The 15001-nt window shown below is 50.9% G+C and overlaps 12 protein-coding genes across 12 annotated transcripts; 5 read left to right on the top strand and 7 right to left on the bottom strand.

Annotated features, from left to right (window-relative positions):
• Positions 1-1191: 1191 nt before the first annotated feature.
• Positions 1192-2991, bottom strand: NEMAJ01_1575 (uncharacterized protein; the record flags this gene model as incomplete). Its single annotated transcript, XM_047915413.1, has 1 exon — positions 1192-2991. The coding sequence occupies one exon, from the start codon at positions 2989-2991 to the stop codon at positions 1192-1194; it is 1800 nt and encodes a 599-aa protein (XP_047771370.1).
• A 605-nt stretch (positions 2992-3596) lies between these two features.
• NEMAJ01_1574 (protein SDA1) lies at positions 3597-5228 on the top strand (the record flags this gene model as incomplete). Its single annotated transcript, XM_047915412.1, has 1 exon — positions 3597-5228. The coding sequence occupies one exon, from the start codon at positions 3597-3599 to the stop codon at positions 5226-5228; it is 1632 nt and encodes a 543-aa protein (XP_047771369.1).
• Positions 5229-5382: 154 nt separating this feature from the next.
• Positions 5383-6201, bottom strand: NEMAJ01_1573 (uncharacterized protein; the record flags this gene model as incomplete). The annotated part of the gene is made up of 1 exon (XM_047915411.1): positions 5383-6201. The coding sequence occupies one exon, from the start codon at positions 6199-6201 to the stop codon at positions 5383-5385; it is 819 nt and encodes a 272-aa protein (XP_047771368.1).
• A 44-nt stretch (positions 6202-6245) lies between these two features.
• On the top strand, positions 6246-7019 carry NEMAJ01_1572 (uncharacterized protein; the record flags this gene model as incomplete). Its single annotated transcript, XM_047915410.1, has 1 exon — positions 6246-7019. One exon carries the CDS (start codon positions 6246-6248, stop codon positions 7017-7019), a length of 774 nt encoding a protein of 257 aa, XP_047771367.1.
• Positions 7020-7130: 111 nt separating this feature from the next.
• NEMAJ01_1571 (uncharacterized protein) lies at positions 7131-7565 on the bottom strand (the record flags this gene model as incomplete). Its single annotated transcript, XM_047915409.1, has 1 exon — positions 7131-7565. One exon carries the CDS (start codon positions 7563-7565, stop codon positions 7131-7133), a length of 435 nt encoding a protein of 144 aa, XP_047771366.1.
• A 147-nt stretch (positions 7566-7712) lies between these two features.
• NEMAJ01_1570 (uncharacterized protein) lies at positions 7713-8471 on the top strand (the record flags this gene model as incomplete). The annotated part of the gene is made up of 1 exon (XM_047915408.1): positions 7713-8471. One exon carries the CDS (start codon positions 7713-7715, stop codon positions 8469-8471), a length of 759 nt encoding a protein of 252 aa, XP_047771365.1.
• A 186-nt stretch (positions 8472-8657) lies between these two features.
• NEMAJ01_1569 (uncharacterized protein) lies at positions 8658-10925 on the bottom strand (the record flags this gene model as incomplete). Its single annotated transcript, XM_047915407.1, has 1 exon — positions 8658-10925. The coding sequence occupies one exon, from the start codon at positions 10923-10925 to the stop codon at positions 8658-8660; it is 2268 nt and encodes a 755-aa protein (XP_047771364.1).
• A 251-nt stretch (positions 10926-11176) lies between these two features.
• On the top strand, positions 11177-12121 carry NEMAJ01_1568 (uncharacterized protein; the record flags this gene model as incomplete). The annotated part of the gene is made up of 1 exon (XM_047915406.1): positions 11177-12121. One exon carries the CDS (start codon positions 11177-11179, stop codon positions 12119-12121), a length of 945 nt encoding a protein of 314 aa, XP_047771363.1.
• Positions 12122-12588: 467 nt separating this feature from the next.
• On the bottom strand, positions 12589-13050 carry NEMAJ01_1567 (U4/U6 small nuclear ribonucleoprotein SNU13; the record flags this gene model as incomplete). Its single annotated transcript, XM_047915405.1, has 1 exon — positions 12589-13050. The coding sequence occupies one exon, from the start codon at positions 13048-13050 to the stop codon at positions 12589-12591; it is 462 nt and encodes a 153-aa protein (XP_047771362.1).
• Positions 13051-13110: 60 nt separating this feature from the next.
• NEMAJ01_1537 (uncharacterized protein) lies at positions 13111-13368 on the bottom strand (the record flags this gene model as incomplete). The annotated part of the gene is made up of 1 exon (XM_047915375.1): positions 13111-13368. The coding sequence occupies one exon, from the start codon at positions 13366-13368 to the stop codon at positions 13111-13113; it is 258 nt and encodes an 85-aa protein (XP_047771332.1).
• A 197-nt stretch (positions 13369-13565) lies between these two features.
• On the top strand, positions 13566-14405 carry NEMAJ01_1566 (uncharacterized protein; the record flags this gene model as incomplete). Its single annotated transcript, XM_047915404.1, has 1 exon — positions 13566-14405. One exon carries the CDS (start codon positions 13566-13568, stop codon positions 14403-14405), a length of 840 nt encoding a protein of 279 aa, XP_047771361.1.
• A 9-nt stretch (positions 14406-14414) lies between these two features.
• On the bottom strand, positions 14415-14954 carry NEMAJ01_1565 (large subunit ribosomal protein L11e; the record flags this gene model as incomplete). Its single annotated transcript, XM_047915403.1, has 1 exon — positions 14415-14954. The coding sequence occupies one exon, from the start codon at positions 14952-14954 to the stop codon at positions 14415-14417; it is 540 nt and encodes a 179-aa protein (XP_047771360.1).
• Between the last annotated feature and the right edge of the window lie 47 nt (positions 14955-15001).

Genomic DNA, 15001 nt, shown 5'->3' with positions numbered 1-15001 from the left:
TACGTGCGCCAAAGTAAAGCGTAGGAACAGGGAAAACACACGCCCGCCAGCGCCAGGGACTTTTATGGGGATATGCCTTGCGATAGCTGCTATTTATGAGCCAGAGTATGCGCAAGCTCATTCACCGGCAGTGACTTTAATATCTCGCTATTATCTTGCACTTTGCTGCTCTGCTTTCCCGTGCACGCCCAACTCCTGCATTCCATGCGAGCAGATATTCAGCTTCTTTTGGGCCTTTTCTTCTGCACGCACAAAAAGAGCCAGAAATGAGTGCCCCTTTTTCTTCCGGGGGCTTGTCTTGCTGCCCCGTTGGCCACAGATACTGCATTTCTGCTTTTTCTTCCCCGGCCAGCTAAGCGCTTAAATTAAAGTGGCGTTGGGCCGGCTTTTCTATACGTCTAAATGCAAACGTTAGTTGCTCACTCCGCCCAGACTGCCTGTCTGCTTTGCCCGAGCAGGTTTTGTGCTCTCTCAATATGGGGCTATTTCGCCTCGTGTTTGTTAAGGGGAAGCTCTGGGCCTCAGAGAAAAAAAGCAGATGTCCAACCGAATAAGTCTCTCCTATGCAAATAAGAAATGCCAGCGCATTATGATCTTCACTCTCTTGAACAACTAGCAATAACCGTGGCCCCGTGCATATTGGGCTGCTCACCGGTAGATCAGCTCTCCTTCAGGCATCTTTCTGGCTCAATTCTTGGCGTGTGCCGGTTGCAGCTTGATTTCTAGCCCAGGCATTACGCCTGCAAGCTCTTCAACCATCAAAAACCAGCAACTCAGTCCGCCGAGCTATTTATGTCCTACTACTCACTTTGACATAGCAAGTGTCCAAACATAAATAAAATCCAAAGACTAAAAAACTGTACATTTTTTCGTTCAAGATACACTTTCTCTGGGAAAAGAAAAAACTCGCAGTTTCCAGCTTGCCGGATGTATAGCCCGAAACAACCGAAAAGAGAACAGCACTGCGCCCACACCTAGACACAGCATAAATGCCGTGCGAAAGGCCGTGCTTGCGCACTTGAATATCCTGAAAACATGTGCATATCTTGATTCTTGTTTATTCGTGCTTGATGCCACAATAAGGTCGCTTAAACCTGTTTGTTCCGCGGCCCACGGCAAGAAAGCAAAGCAGCAGAAAGACCGAGCCTTTCTTTGCGCCCATAGACGGCCGGGATAAAAGCTGCTGCCAGCCTAAGCAGCCAATGCATATGCCACAGCCCCAAGGGCCCCAATGACTACTACCCCAAGCACTATTAAACCAACTTTGAACAAACCAGAGCTCGGCGCATGATCCAAGTCTTTTGAGGGGCTATCTCTGCCCGTGGAGTTACTGCAGCAGCTTTCCTGCGTCCCCAATAAGACAACCGTGCACGTGTCCCTGTTTTTTTCGTAGAAAGCGCCAGCCTCCAGCGCATCAGAAACGTCTGTAGCCTGCCCAAGCCGTGCCGAAAGAGCCTGCAGAGAGTACGCACAGTTTGTGCACTTTTGCAGCGCCGCCTTGTTTACAAAGCTGTTCTTCGCCGTGGAAATGCACTTTTTGGCGCGTCTGAACGTTTCGGGGTTTCTAAACCCGGCCTGAGAGAGCCGCAGGAAAATGTAGTAAAGAATGTCAATAAACATTTTGTCTTTTCCTGCGCGCACAGGGGACACCAAGGGGTATAGAAGAAGGTTGTTTATCGAGGACTGGGACATGTTTAAGTATGAAGTGTAGTACGCAAAAGCGCTTATGTTTTCCACTTCTCTTTGCAAGAAGTCTGCATTTTCGGGGAAAAATGCGCCTTTAACAAGCGCCAGAGTTTTGTAGACTGGCTGGCTGTTCAGCAGAAAAGAGGCCCGTTTCTCCACGCTTTTCGGAAAAAGCAGCTCCCCCGGCATCTCCTTCAGCTTTTTCTGGATGTCCATGAACAGGCTGTCCAGTGCACGGTACGCCGTGCAGGAAGACTCGTCCATGTAGTGCCCTATGACTTGGGTGCTATCCCCGGGAAAGCTGTTCCCTGCAGGCTTTCTTGGCAGCAGGGAAAACTTCGGCTCAGGAGTGGCAGGCAGCCCCAGAACAGAAAGACAGCTTCTGCACGCCCGGAACCATACCAGGCCGGTCATGCTGTTAAAGGCTTTTATGTTGCTGCTGTGCACCTTCCCCCACTCTTTCCCATGGACCTGGCGCATGGTGTGCCCGACTGCAGACTCTATCCGCTCCAAAAGGGCTTTGAGATTGTCCGTGGGGAATTTGGACAAATTCCTGCCTTTTTTCGCCTCGAGTGTGTAGGCCATTCGGCACCTCTGCTCTATTCCCAAAATTTTCTGGTATTGTTTTTCTATTTCCACGCACTCACTGTGTATTCTCTCCAGCAGGAGGGGCATTTCTTTCAGCAGGAGCTCTTCCATCTCCGCCTCCATCTCGGCACGAGACGGCTCTGGGCGAGCCTTCTTTTTCTGGCGCAGCATGCCGTCTTCTTTAGGGGCCGCTGCAGAAGCCCTTTTCTGTGCGTCCATGAAGGCCCATTTTGCGTCGCTGGCGTTGTACTCGGTGCTGTACTGCCTGTAGTATATGTCTGGCTGATACTTTTCTGCCAAGTTCATCTTGCAGTGAACCAGCCTATTTTGCGCACTCTCCAGCTGCTCATACGCAAAAGCCAGCTCATCAAAAGCGGCAGGGTCGTAGAGCGCCAGAAAAAGTCCCCCAATGCACTGTATTTCCTTGTACAGCGCAGCCTTGCAGAGGCTTTTGATGTGCTCTTGCTTCTCCGGGGGCAGAAGGTCGTCTTCCTCCAAGTGCACGCTATCCCAGATCATAGAGAAGAGAAGCATGTGAAAGGCGTCACGGTTAACGGAGAAGAGAACCACCAGCGGATAGTTTTCCTGCAGGTCCGCTCGAAGCCTGGTTGAGCCAATTTCGAAAAAGTTCGACTGCTCAAAAGCAAGGCTCAGCCTCTTGTACGCAGAAGCTCTTTCCTCCTTTTCAGCACTTTTCATATCTGTGTTTTTTCTCATGCTCTATAAAAAATTCTGGGCATTTGTCCTGCCAGCCTTAGAAGAACACCCGCAAAAGCTGCGCCTGCGACTCGTAGAAACTATCCTTCGGAGAGGGCCGCATGGCCTTATGCAGGGCGCTGGGCCGCATGCTTGCTTTTCTCGAAAGGGCACGCCCCCACAGCGCATCCTGAGCTTCGCATTTTTATGCCGCAGAGAGTAGCCTCTTAAATTACGGCGCAAAAACAACAGGAGGCAGCAGCCTTGCCATAAGATGCGCCTTCCCGCGTGCTTTGGCTTTCTGCAGGCTTAGGAGCATGTATACGCCCATTTTCGGTTTTGGGAAAAAACAGGTTTTCCTGATTTCTCCTGCAGGCAGACAGTTTCACGCTGTGGGATTGCAGGGACCGGGTGCTGCCACAGTGCTGCATGCACACATCCAAAGCGAAGAGCAGGCGCCAGCCCGAATTTTCACCTCCACAGGAAAAGGGGTCGGCCCACTAGAAGGGCATGCACATAGTAGGCTCACAGCACCATTTTATATGAAGCATCACGCCGTGAAGATGCCCAACCGCAAAAGAAGCTGCTTGCAAGGCAATAATAAATTCTGTAAAAATTTTATGCACATGGACGTGCGTCTGCAATTGCAAATAAAACGGGATCCTGCAAGTTACACGACCCTGTACAAAAACGAAGTGGAAAAACTTCGGGGAATGATAAAAATATCAAAGCTAGACCCAGAGGCCAAAAACTCAGAGCTTTCCTCGCTTCTTACATTTCTCCCGCACATTGCAAAGCACTACGACGAGGACATTGCCGGGGATATTTTCAACTACGCCCTGGACTACTACAGCCTGCTAGAAAAAAGTCTCTCCCAGGCGGTTATAACGGGGGTGATTGCCCTCAAGAAAACGAAGCAAATAGGGCCCGAGATCTTCTACAAGCAGGCCATTGCCCTGATTGAGGAGATGGACAAAAGGACGAAAACTGTGTTTATACAGTTTCTAATTGCGGAAATTATACGAGACAAGGACCACAAAGAGCTGGTGCAGAAAATACTCGTTGACTCGATCCACTCCGGCGTGGAGTCGCATGCGAAAAGAGCCGCGTACATATACATGCACCTGATCAGCAGAAGCATCTGGACGGACAGGGCCTCGTCGGAAATGGTCTTTGAAATGATGTTTAAGGCGCCTCCGGTCGTTGTGAACTTCATATTCATGTATCTTCTCGACCGGGTGAAGCTTGCCGTGACAGAGGAGGAAATAGAGATGCCCAGCAAGAAGACGCAGGACACAAAAATCAAGAGAGAAACGAAGGGAGACAAGCGGAAGAAGGAGCGCAAAGAAAAAGTTATTTTGAAGAAGCTGGAGGAGAAAAAGGAGAAGGAGGCGCAGAAGGAGCCAAACATTGTCTCTATTCTTCGGCGGCTCGAGGGGAAGGGCCCGCAGTATGCAGCAAGGCTCTTCAAAAAAGTGAAGATGTCCGAGCACTCTGCAGACACAAAGCTGATGATGGCGCAGATAGTCTCCAGGATAATAGGGTACTACAAAGTAAACATCAAGGGATTTCTGGGGTACATGATGAGGTTCCTGTTCCCGCACCAGGAGAAGCTCCCAAGCGTATTTGCTGCAATTGCGCAGTCCATCCACGAGGAAACGGTGGACAAGGAGGTCCAGGCCATCTGCGACCTCATCGTGGAAAACTTCTGCGGAGACCACAAAGACGACGACATAATTGCGTATGGAGTGAACTCGCTACGGGCAATAATAAAGAGGCACCCTCCTGCAATGGAATATCCCTGCATAAAGCAGGTGATGGACTACAGAAAGCTGAACAAGAAGAGGGCAGTTTCTGCTGCATCCGCGCTCAAGAAGATGATAAGAGACATCCAGAGGCAGAAGGAGGCAGAGAAGGACTCCGAGAGCGAAGAGCTTGAAGAAGAAAGCGGCAGCTCCTGCGAAGACTTTGCAGGAGAAAGCGGAGAGGAGCTGGAGGAGGCATCAGAGTCCGACGGATTTGAGGAGGAGACAGACGACGACTCGAACGGGTTTGTAACGGAAGAGATGATCTCAAAGATACGCACGAAGAAGACAAAGGAGGAGAAGGTGCAGCTGGCCAAGGCCGACAAGCGGGAAAAGAAGGAGCGCGAGCACACGGGCACAAACAAGGACAAGCAGAAGTCCACGAACTACACAGTGCGAAAGACCAAGCGAGTCTCAATCCCCAAGAAAAAGACAAAAAAGCAAAAAAGGTAGACGCAAACCAGCGCATAGACTATTAATAAAAACAGCTAAAACACGCCCAGACTGCGAATGGCCCAAATTCTCCGGAGATGCAGCAACAAAAAGTTCTGTTTATTCTATTAGCTTCCTGCAGCCTTCTCTAAAAACCGGTTGGCAGGACTGCGCCCTACGCGCGGCTGTACTCTTTAATAATCTGGTTGTAATCTTCTATTGGCGTGGGGTCGAACGGGTATTTTATGCTGGCACGGCCTGTTTTTGCCTGGGCCAGAAAGTCTGCAAGGCCCAGGTCGTGGCAGCTCGTCTCTTCAATGTGTGCGAGCCCCGAGAGAAGCACCTGGCTAAAACGGTCGTCAATTCGGGAGACTCTGTCCTTTGCTGCCTCCACGTACTCCCTGGCCACGGAAAGCGCGTCTTTGGAAAGGCCCGGGGCTCGCGCTATGAAGGAGGAGATGTACACCGCCATGAGCTCTCGCCTCTGGTCCGCGGAGTGCACGTTGCTGCACAGGAAAGAGAGAAATCCTGCAGCACGGGCCTCGTCCCGCACAACCAGCGCATATACGACAAACTGTATCATGTAGGGCGAGTGCAGACCCAGGATCGAGTCCTCAAAGACCTCCATAATTGTGTAGAATAGAAGATCTTGCTCCTCTTCCGCGCTTGGGTCGTTTCTTTTTATGTACTTGAGAACGCACAGAATGCCCTCTATAAACGCATCCACTTTACTGCGCAGCGAGTCTTTTATGAGGTACTCCGCATCCTCTGGGGCTGGAAGGCCAGAGATATTTCCCCGTATGGCGTTTTCCATATACGACACGTACTCGCTGTACTCCTCCTCCAGAAGTGTTTTCGACATTATATCTAGCGCTGTGTCTAGATTTGCTAGGTGCAGAAGGACCTTTCGCAGCACTATTCTATCTTCTATTTTGTTGTTTGTGAAAGCTATTCTGCCTAAACGCACAGAAGACGGTTTCAAAGTTTGTTTCATAAAATTTAAAATATTTAAAATATTTGAACTTCATATACCTATACATGGCAGATATAAAGAAACAGAGAAAGAATCAGATATATTGGCACAAGAAAGACATAAAGATAGAGTTTGATACGTTCAGCAGCGAGGAAAGTGCAGAGCCCATATCCACAAACAACATATACGCCCCGGGCCCAAAGGCAGAGCCTCCTTTTGAGGTGGAAATACTTGCCAGTAGATTTCTGTACAAAAATGGAAAAGAGGCATCGCTGTACATTATTCGGATAGCCTCTCTCGTGCACTCCTGGATGCTGATAAAGTCCATCGCTGAAATAGTAGACTTAATCAACCTAATAAAAGACAGAACAACCATTCTCAATAAGCTGAGCATGAAAAGATTCAAGTGCATCTCTGTGGAAAACTATAAGGAGAGGTACTCGATGATACAGCTTATTTTGAGCACGCTCCTCAACAACCCAGACTACTACAAGTACATACAGCAGTTCATTCTGACAAACACAATATCCGACTCTGTGGACATACACCGGGTCGAAGAGGCCTTGGAGAACGAGGAAAAAGACGGGGTCTTCCTCGTTGAGTACAAAGGGTGGATGCTCGGGTGGAAAGTCCACTACATACAGCTCCTGAACAACGTGATTGTGAGCACGTCTGTGCACTCCGGGAAGGTGAAAAGCCTCATAAACATACGGGACATAAAAATCATCAACCGAATCGTGAAAATACAGGGCGAAGGCGTAAGCAAAGAGCTTGTGGCGCACGACAAAATGACTGTAGAAATAGTGAAAAAGTGGATGTATTCAGCAAGTGCATATTAGAGCCCCCGCCTTCTGAATAAAGACCACACTTTAGTCATCTGCGCTTGGCACGCGGCGAGTGCTGCACTGCCGCTCCATTAAGTAAATGCATAGGACTCTGCAGGGTTAAACTTACTTTATTTCCTTTATCTTGCTGTACAGGAACGTACAGAACCGCTGCAGCTTTGTTATTTCTGTGTTTATTTCAGAGTTTGTCATTACAGTGTGGTCTGTCTGCGCAGTTTTTATGCCCAGCTGGTACCCGCGTATGGCCTGTATCTCTATCAGAAAGTTGTTCAGGCAGTTTGTGAGCGTGCTATTTACAGTCAAGTACTTCCGCCCTATCTCCTTGTCGCACACGCACTTTACAACAGAGTACGAGCACACCGTCGGAACGGCAGACTTATCCGCCTCTGAGACACTCGTGACTTCGCTCCCCACAACGGCGTTTGGAGCATCTGTAAAAAGCAGGCTGTCTTCGATCCTTTCCAGCAAAAAGAAAGAATCTGTCAAGATGGTATTGCAGGAGACGCATTGGAAAGTAATTGGGTTCTTCAAGTCCTCCATAAAAATAAAAAAATATTGCGATTTATGCTTTCCCAGCCTTATTCTATTCGCGCGCGCAGGCTTTTCCATAAATAATTTGCGTTTTCGCTTTTTTCTCTCCAAAAACTGTACACAGACGGGCTTAAAGCGATGCGTTTTTTTATTTTTATGCAAGACACAAAGAGCAAAATAGAATTCTGGAACTCTGTGCTGGAGGGCGAAGAGATGCAGGAAGGCCTCGAAGACGATCTTTTGCGGGATATCCAATTTGTGCACGAAAACATGCAGGAAGAGCATGCTTTGGAGTTGCTCGATATTTTGGTGCACTCTCTCCCCCTCGTGGAGTTTCCGTGCGTGGCTCTGGACTCGATTCTTTCCATGGTTGAAGCTGGCGGGAGAGTGGCCGTGCACGCCTTCAAGGGGCTTATGCTCCTGTACACGGAGCACAGTGCGAGCGTGCAGGACATATACGGGCTTTTGCACGCGCTTCTCACGGAAGAGCTCTTCTTGGAGGAGTGCGACTTGCTGCTGATTCTCGTGAACGACCTTCTGTACAGCAGCAGCATCTCCATGCAGACGATTCGGAGGTTTTCAAAGCGCCTCGCAAGAATTGCCATCCGGACGGACGTGTTCACCGCCGGAAAAATACTGAACGTTCTCTCCGTTATGCTGAACAAGCACAAAGACGCAAACAGAAAGGAGGAGGTGCGCCCAAAAATTCCTGTCATTTCCCTTCTTCTTCCGGGAAAGGAGAACGCCGCCCCGGAGAAGGCTGCGCAGGAGAGCGAAGACATGTACCTGCACGAGCTGGACGCCCTGAAGGACCACCCCATTCTGAACATCTATGCCCGCGAGGTGAAGCAGAACCGCGTGGTGGACATTCAGGAGTCCGACCTACAGCGGGCTCTGCTGGAGCTGCTAAACTAGGCGCAAAAGAAAGAAAGACCCGCAGGCGAATCCAGGCGTAATAAAGGCAGAAGGTTTTATAAAATAGAAGAAGTGCGCAGGCCAGCAGCGCACCCGGGCAGGAATGGGCACTTCCACGAATAAACAAACAAAGCAAAACACATGCCAGTTCAGTGCGAGCACCTGCAAAAGCACGCGAAGGGCCCTCTACTTCAGTGCAAACACTTCGTCCAGCAGAGAGATGCTCCACGGGTCGTCTTTTTTTCTGTATCTTCTTCTCTTTAGCTTTTCTAGGACGTGGCGCACCTCCGCTGCCTGGTGGGCGTGCCTTTCCAGGTACTCCTCGAGCACGCGGATGCCCTCCTGCGTGTCCTCATCCGGGACTGTGGGCTTGCTCACGAAAGCGCTCACCATTCCGTGCAGCTCGCTCGTGTACTCGGAGTTCATGAGAATCTGGATGTACCGCAGGAGAAACTGCGGGACTGCGCCCGCGCTGTTATACACGGTCAGAACGCTTTCCGCGTCGAAGTACCTGCTTGCAATGCGCAAGGCAGCGTCACTTCCCAAAATGTGCTTCAGCAGGGAGTTCACGTCGAAAGCCCCGCACCGAACGAGGGAAACGCCCAAATACGCGAGGCTGGGGAGAATGTGCTGGTCGCTCCACAGGCTGGGGTTGTTCAGTATGCTCGCGGAGAGGTTTATGCAGTACTCCCTGCGCGCGGAGAGGTTGATCAGGCTGAGAAGCTGCACTGCGTATGTGTAGTACTCGTACGTATTGCTGCCTATGCAGTCCACAATCAGCTTTTCTGCTGCCTCCACGCCCCCGTACAGGGCATCCAGCGACATAATATCCCACAGGGTCTTCGCCATTTTTGTGTTTCCCAGCGTCTCCACGTGCTTTGTGAGCATTTCGCTTGCCGTGGAGGAGAAGGCCGCACTTCGGGCGTGCGCCATCCGCAGGAGGTGGAATATTCCCTTTCCTATGTACTCGTTTGGGCTCTCCTGGAAGACGCTCATAAGATACTTCAGCGTTCCCTCAGAGGCGCGCTCCTCTACAGAAATTCTGCTGTACGCACACAGCGCGTGCATAAGCTCCGAGCTCAGAAACAGGATGTACTTCGGCGCTTCGGGCGTGCACTGCGCAATGAGGGCGCGCAGAATAGCGGGGGCAGCGGCAAGAATTTCGCTCGAGTGGACGTTCATGTCGAGGCAGGTGATCAGGAGCGCGCAGGAAAGACTTATCTTAATAGAGTCTTCCCCCGAGTGCACGGCGCCTATCGCATATCTGACCCACTCCATGCACAGATCGCCCTGTATCCGGTGCTTGTTCCTAATAAGGTGCAGCACGAGGAAGAGCACGTTATTGTGTGCCCTGTGCGCTGAAAGTGCCGAGAACAGGGAAGGGTTTCTTTCTATAAGCTCCTTCATAATGGAGGCTGCAATGTCCCTTATTAGCGTGGGGTCTCCCTGGAGCAGCGCCTGCATGTACTCAAGGTCTCCCTCGGAGTCGTCTACCTCTATTTTGTGCAGGAGCATCTGCACGATGTTGTTGCTCAGGCCGTCCTGCGCGTGCAGGGGCACTGCCTGGCTTAGTATACAGTGGTTGCCGAGAAGCGTGCACAGATAGTGCATAAACTCCACCTGCACGCCCTCGTCAAGTTTCTCTGTCTCGCTGTAGAGCGCAGTCAAGCTGTTTATAAAGACGGAAAACTTCTCGTACGCGTCCGAGTACCGAGACACAAGAACTGCAGAGAGCTTGATGCGCAGAAGAATGATGCTTCTAACGGTGTTTTGCGGTACCTCCCCAACGGGCGCGTACAGGCCTGCCGTGTAGTGCATGATGTTTTCCTCGAAGTAGTCGGGAAGGTCGTGCGCGAGTATCGTGGAGATGATCGTGTATATGCTGAGCTGCAGGCCTGCAGAGATTTCTGTTCCTGGGCTGGATATAATATGCTGCACAAGCGCGTACAGCGTGTCCTTTGTCCGCGTGATCAGGTAGTTTATCTCTGCGTAGAGCTCGTTTGACTTTTCCTTTGCCCTGTACTTGTCGGTGTACCGGCACAGAGTTTTGAGCGCCTTGTCCGTCTGCGCTGTGGGCGCAGGCCCTTCTGAAACGCTGTCAATGGAGACTATGTGGAACACGTCGTCAATCCCCACAAGCCCGCACAGTATGCCCACCGACTCGTACATAAGGTTGTCCACCCTCGAGGGAGAAGGCGATATTTCCGCATACAAAGTGGCCAGAATGCTCGGGTAGTTGTTCGAAGACGCAGCGCGAGCTGAAATTGAAAGAGAGTGTTTTAAAAAGAGCGCTGCCATTTCCCTTATTTTCAAGTCGTTGGACTTCAGCAGGTGCAAAAAAGCATCAACTTCTTCCACACTCCCGTCTAGCTTCTGCGCCAGTAACTCAGCTGTTTTTTTCTTAAGCGGATCAATATACGCTAAAATGAGTTCTTGGGCTTCCCTTTCCTTCATGACATAAAAAAAATCTTGCATTTTATACTCGAGCCTGCACGAGACACTGCCCGCACAAAAACAGCGGAGTTCAACTGCCGATATTTGCGCACACTTTCCTGCGGAAATCTACGGTGATTCCTTTTCGTTTTAGGCCGTGCACTGCCTATGGTATATTTGCCCTTCTAAATGATTTTTTTGTTTCATGCATACTTTTGCCTGGATGGTTTCATATTGAAACATCTATATAGCAAATAGCCGCAGCAAAAACAATGAAAATAATTTTGACAATTGCATTTCTTTCAACGGCTGCAGCTGTCCGGGAGGGAATCAATCTGTCCCTGTGCTCAAGCGACAATCTGTACTGCTACGATGAAATTACACAGTCTATTGTGCAGCTGGGAGCAGACGAACTCTCAGGAAAGAAGAGTGCAATAGGCTCCGGGGAGTTTGTAAAGTCATCTTCTGGGAATATCATTGAATACGGGACAGGCACTTCCCTGCACGGGCACAGGAAGCGACTTGCGCCAGAGTGCGGGCTAGACCATTCTTCGATAAGCTGCAAAGTGCTTGGGAAAGAGTCCATTCCAGCGGGCGGGACTTTGCCTGCAGTGCGCGCGCGCCCGGCCTTGGTGCAGGTAGCAAAACCTGTTGTGGTAGCAAAACCTGTTGTGGTAGCAACTCCGCAGACTGCGGTCTTTTCCAGGCCCACAGAAGGCTATCCCATTGACGACGACTGCGAGGACAGGGCCATCGTAACCCACACGCCCACAAAAGTGTGCTACGAGAAGCCCCGCAAGGAATTCCTGACCGTGCAGTGCTGCAAGACCACGCGCATTCCCATCAAAGGCGAGAAAAGGCCTCCCATATGCACGTGCGCAGACGGAACCCCAGCTGAGCCCATTCCTTCGTCTGTATTAGCCGGCACGAGCACAGCAACAGCTCTTTCTTCTGGCGTGGCTGCAGTAGCTGTTCCTGCGTCTTCCGCAGTAGCGATAGAAAGTGGCATTCCGATAAGTACGGCCACTGCTCTGTCGGATATAGACGTTCTTCGTTCTTCGCAGATGGAAAATGCAAATGCGTTCATGCACGGGGTAGCAGCTGCGCGAACTCCTCACTCTGCCACGCTGAAGCTAAATATAAGTCCCGGCACAAGGTCCATTACAGAGAGAGACAGAAACGAGATTCTAAGGGCAGCCGAGCAAATGCAAATGTAATTTAATGCAGGGCGTGCGCCTTCTTTGCGAGTATCCGCGTCCAGTCACAGCATGCGGCTTTATACAAGTTGCTGCCTCTCTCAACGCAACGCCCTCGCCCCTGCGGGGGTTCTGCCTTGGACTGTCCAATAACAGGCTGCGCCCAAACACACTTCTGTGCCCGCTGCTGTGCGTGCAAATAGAGAATAGCGTAAGCATGCAGCACCTGCCCCTCACGCATTCATTACGCCGCACAGCAATTGAAATAAAGCCTTTTCATCTGTCACGCGAGCAGGCACGCAAAAACACGCCTTTTCTTTCCGAAGAGTGCGAAGTGCAAAGTGCCTTTTATTTTGATTTAAGCCCGGCCTGGTTCACGTTCGCCCGCTCTTAATAAGGCGCCGCCAGCGCGCTCTTTCTCGGCCATTCCGGCGCATTCCTCCGCCTGTCCATGAAGAAGCACAGCCGCTGCAGGCATTCTCCCAGCTTTAAATATTTACCATTTGCTCTCTTATTTCGCCGATCAGCTTTCTAATGCTCGAGTCCTCAGAGTATACGATTGTGCACGCGGCAACTGGCCTGGACAGGCCGCAGGCCTTCCCAAGCGCGGATATGCTCGGGAGGAAGAAGAACGTCCGGTTCTTGTTTTCGCACAGAACGACAAGTGGCTCCACAATCGCAAAGGGGAGGGCATTTCCCCCGAGAAGCACCAAGTCAGCGTCTCCCTTGTTCAGCTTCTTGATGGTTTCGTTTACCCCGATTTTCAGCGTGCGGTTCTTCTTTGCCAAACCGACAAGCTCGTAGACCTTCTTGGTCACATTTGCAGGGCACAGTGGCTTTGCCTTCGGGTGCGTCTTTTCGCTCTTTGGCTCTTTCTCCTCGGACGCCTTTGGCTCTTTTTTGGTTTTCTCCTTTTTCTGGCGCATTTTGTCGTCTACGGTTCTAGCCATGCCCGAACTAAAAAAAATTGCATAAAATATCGTTGGCCCAGGGAGTGCAGCAAAGGCCTTTCACCACGCCATCGGGTCTTTCGTCTGGAATAAAACTGCATGTGCGGCTTTGTCTGTTTCCTGCATGTTTACAATTCCCTTTCGGACGGAGCTATTTGGCATGTCTCCGCCCACGTACGAGCACTCCCCCGGGGCATAGTACCCCAGAACAGCGCCTTTCCTGTACTCTCCCACGCTGCCCTCCGCTAGCACGCTATCCACGCCCTCAGCCACGCCCAAAAGCGCATCTTTCTTCGACAAGCGCACGCCCAGCGACATAAAAAAGAAAAAGAGCACGGCCAAATACCGGAGCCCCGGAAATGCGCAAGCCCCAAACACGCGCCCTCTTAAGTGCTGGAGCACCCAAAAACTCAAATGCCCAAGTACAAATGCGTGTTTATTTTGCCTATAAATTTCCAGGCTTTCTCACCGAGGCCAGGCACGTGCATAAATCTATTTTCAATTTTCTTTCAAAGATGCAGACCCCGTTTATACAGAGAGTGGCTGCAGCCGTAGAGCAAGAGTACCCGAAAGAAAGGGCAGACTCCTCGTGGGACAACACAGGCATTCTCCTGGAGTTTGACAACACTGAAGAGTCTCTCCTCCTGTGCATCGACCTGACCGAAGAAGTCCTGAGCGAGGCCGTGTCCGAGGGCATAACCACAATCCTCGCGTACCATCCGCCCATATTCTCTGCAATAAAGAAAATAACCCGAGAAAACGTGATTCTGCACGGGTGCATAAACAGCCGAATATCCGTGTACTCCCCGCACACGGCACTAGACGGGGGAAAGAACGGGATAAACTACTGGATGGGCCAGCACATCACAGGGCTCACGCACGCGGCATCCTCCGGGTACGTGCAAATATACCGGAACGAGAGCACGATAGAAAGCATCCTAGAAGAGCTTGCAGCAAAACTCTCCCTCGACACGATCCGGTACTCTCTGGGGACTGGGCACTCGCTTGCCTCCATTCCGGAGGTAGTTGCAATAGGCGCAGGCGCAAGCAGCCGGCCCATAAAAAGGCTTGTTCCGGAGACGCGTCCAGCGCAGGCGGCAGTCCCGGGGGAAGAGGCTTCTCCCCTCCCGGAAAGCAGCAAAATTCAGCTGGCGATCACGGGGGAGGCCTCGCACCACGACCTCCTGTACTTCAAAAAGTGCGGGGTCTCGGTGCTCCTTCTAGAACACTCTCGCAGCGAGCGGGGCTTTCTCCAGGTGCTGCACTCGCACCTGCAGGCTGCCCTTCCAGGGGCACGCGTGAAACTGTCAGCGCATGACAGGGACCCCGTGTATTTCTACACAAAGAGCAAGTAAAGAAATGATTTATTGGTTATCAGCAGACCTTTCTACTAATACAGTTCCGTCGAATTGGCTTCTAAACCAGTCAATTGCCTCCTCCTTCGTAACTCTCTGTTTTTTTCCGACCTTTGCCCTGCACTTCTTCCTCTGGCTGACTCTTCTTCCAGGCTTTGCCAGGACGACGCTGAAGTCCATTCCAAAGATACCTATGTTGGTGTCGTACTTGATTCCGAGGTCGATGTGCTCCTGGATTCCGAATCCGAAGGTTCCTGTGTTGGAGAAGCACGTGTATGGAAGCTCGTACTCCCTCACACGCAGGCCGGCGATGAGCACCTCCATAGCCTTCTCTCCGCGAATGACCACATTCGTTGCGATCTTTTCGTTTCTTCGGATTCCGAACGCTCTAAGAGTGATTTTGGCCTTGCTAAATACAGGTGACTGCCCTGATAGCTGCTCCAAAACTTTGGCAGCCTTGTTCAGAGACTCGTCGTTCTTTCCTGTACAGATGTTCAGGCAGAGTTTCTCTAATTTGATTTTCTGCATTGGGTTAACTTTTCCTTCCATGTACTGGGGCGAAATGAAAAAATAAATTTAAAATTGTTCAGAAATAT

The sequence above is a fragment of the Nematocida major genome (assembly GCF_021653875.1).
Source record: "Nematocida major strain JUm2507 chromosome Unknown 2337, whole genome shotgun sequence".
In the NCBI taxonomy this organism is placed as follows: domain Eukaryota; kingdom Fungi; phylum Microsporidia; genus Nematocida; species Nematocida major.
Note: the sequence above shows the minus strand (reverse complement) of the source record. Positions and strands in the feature narration are given on the sequence as shown.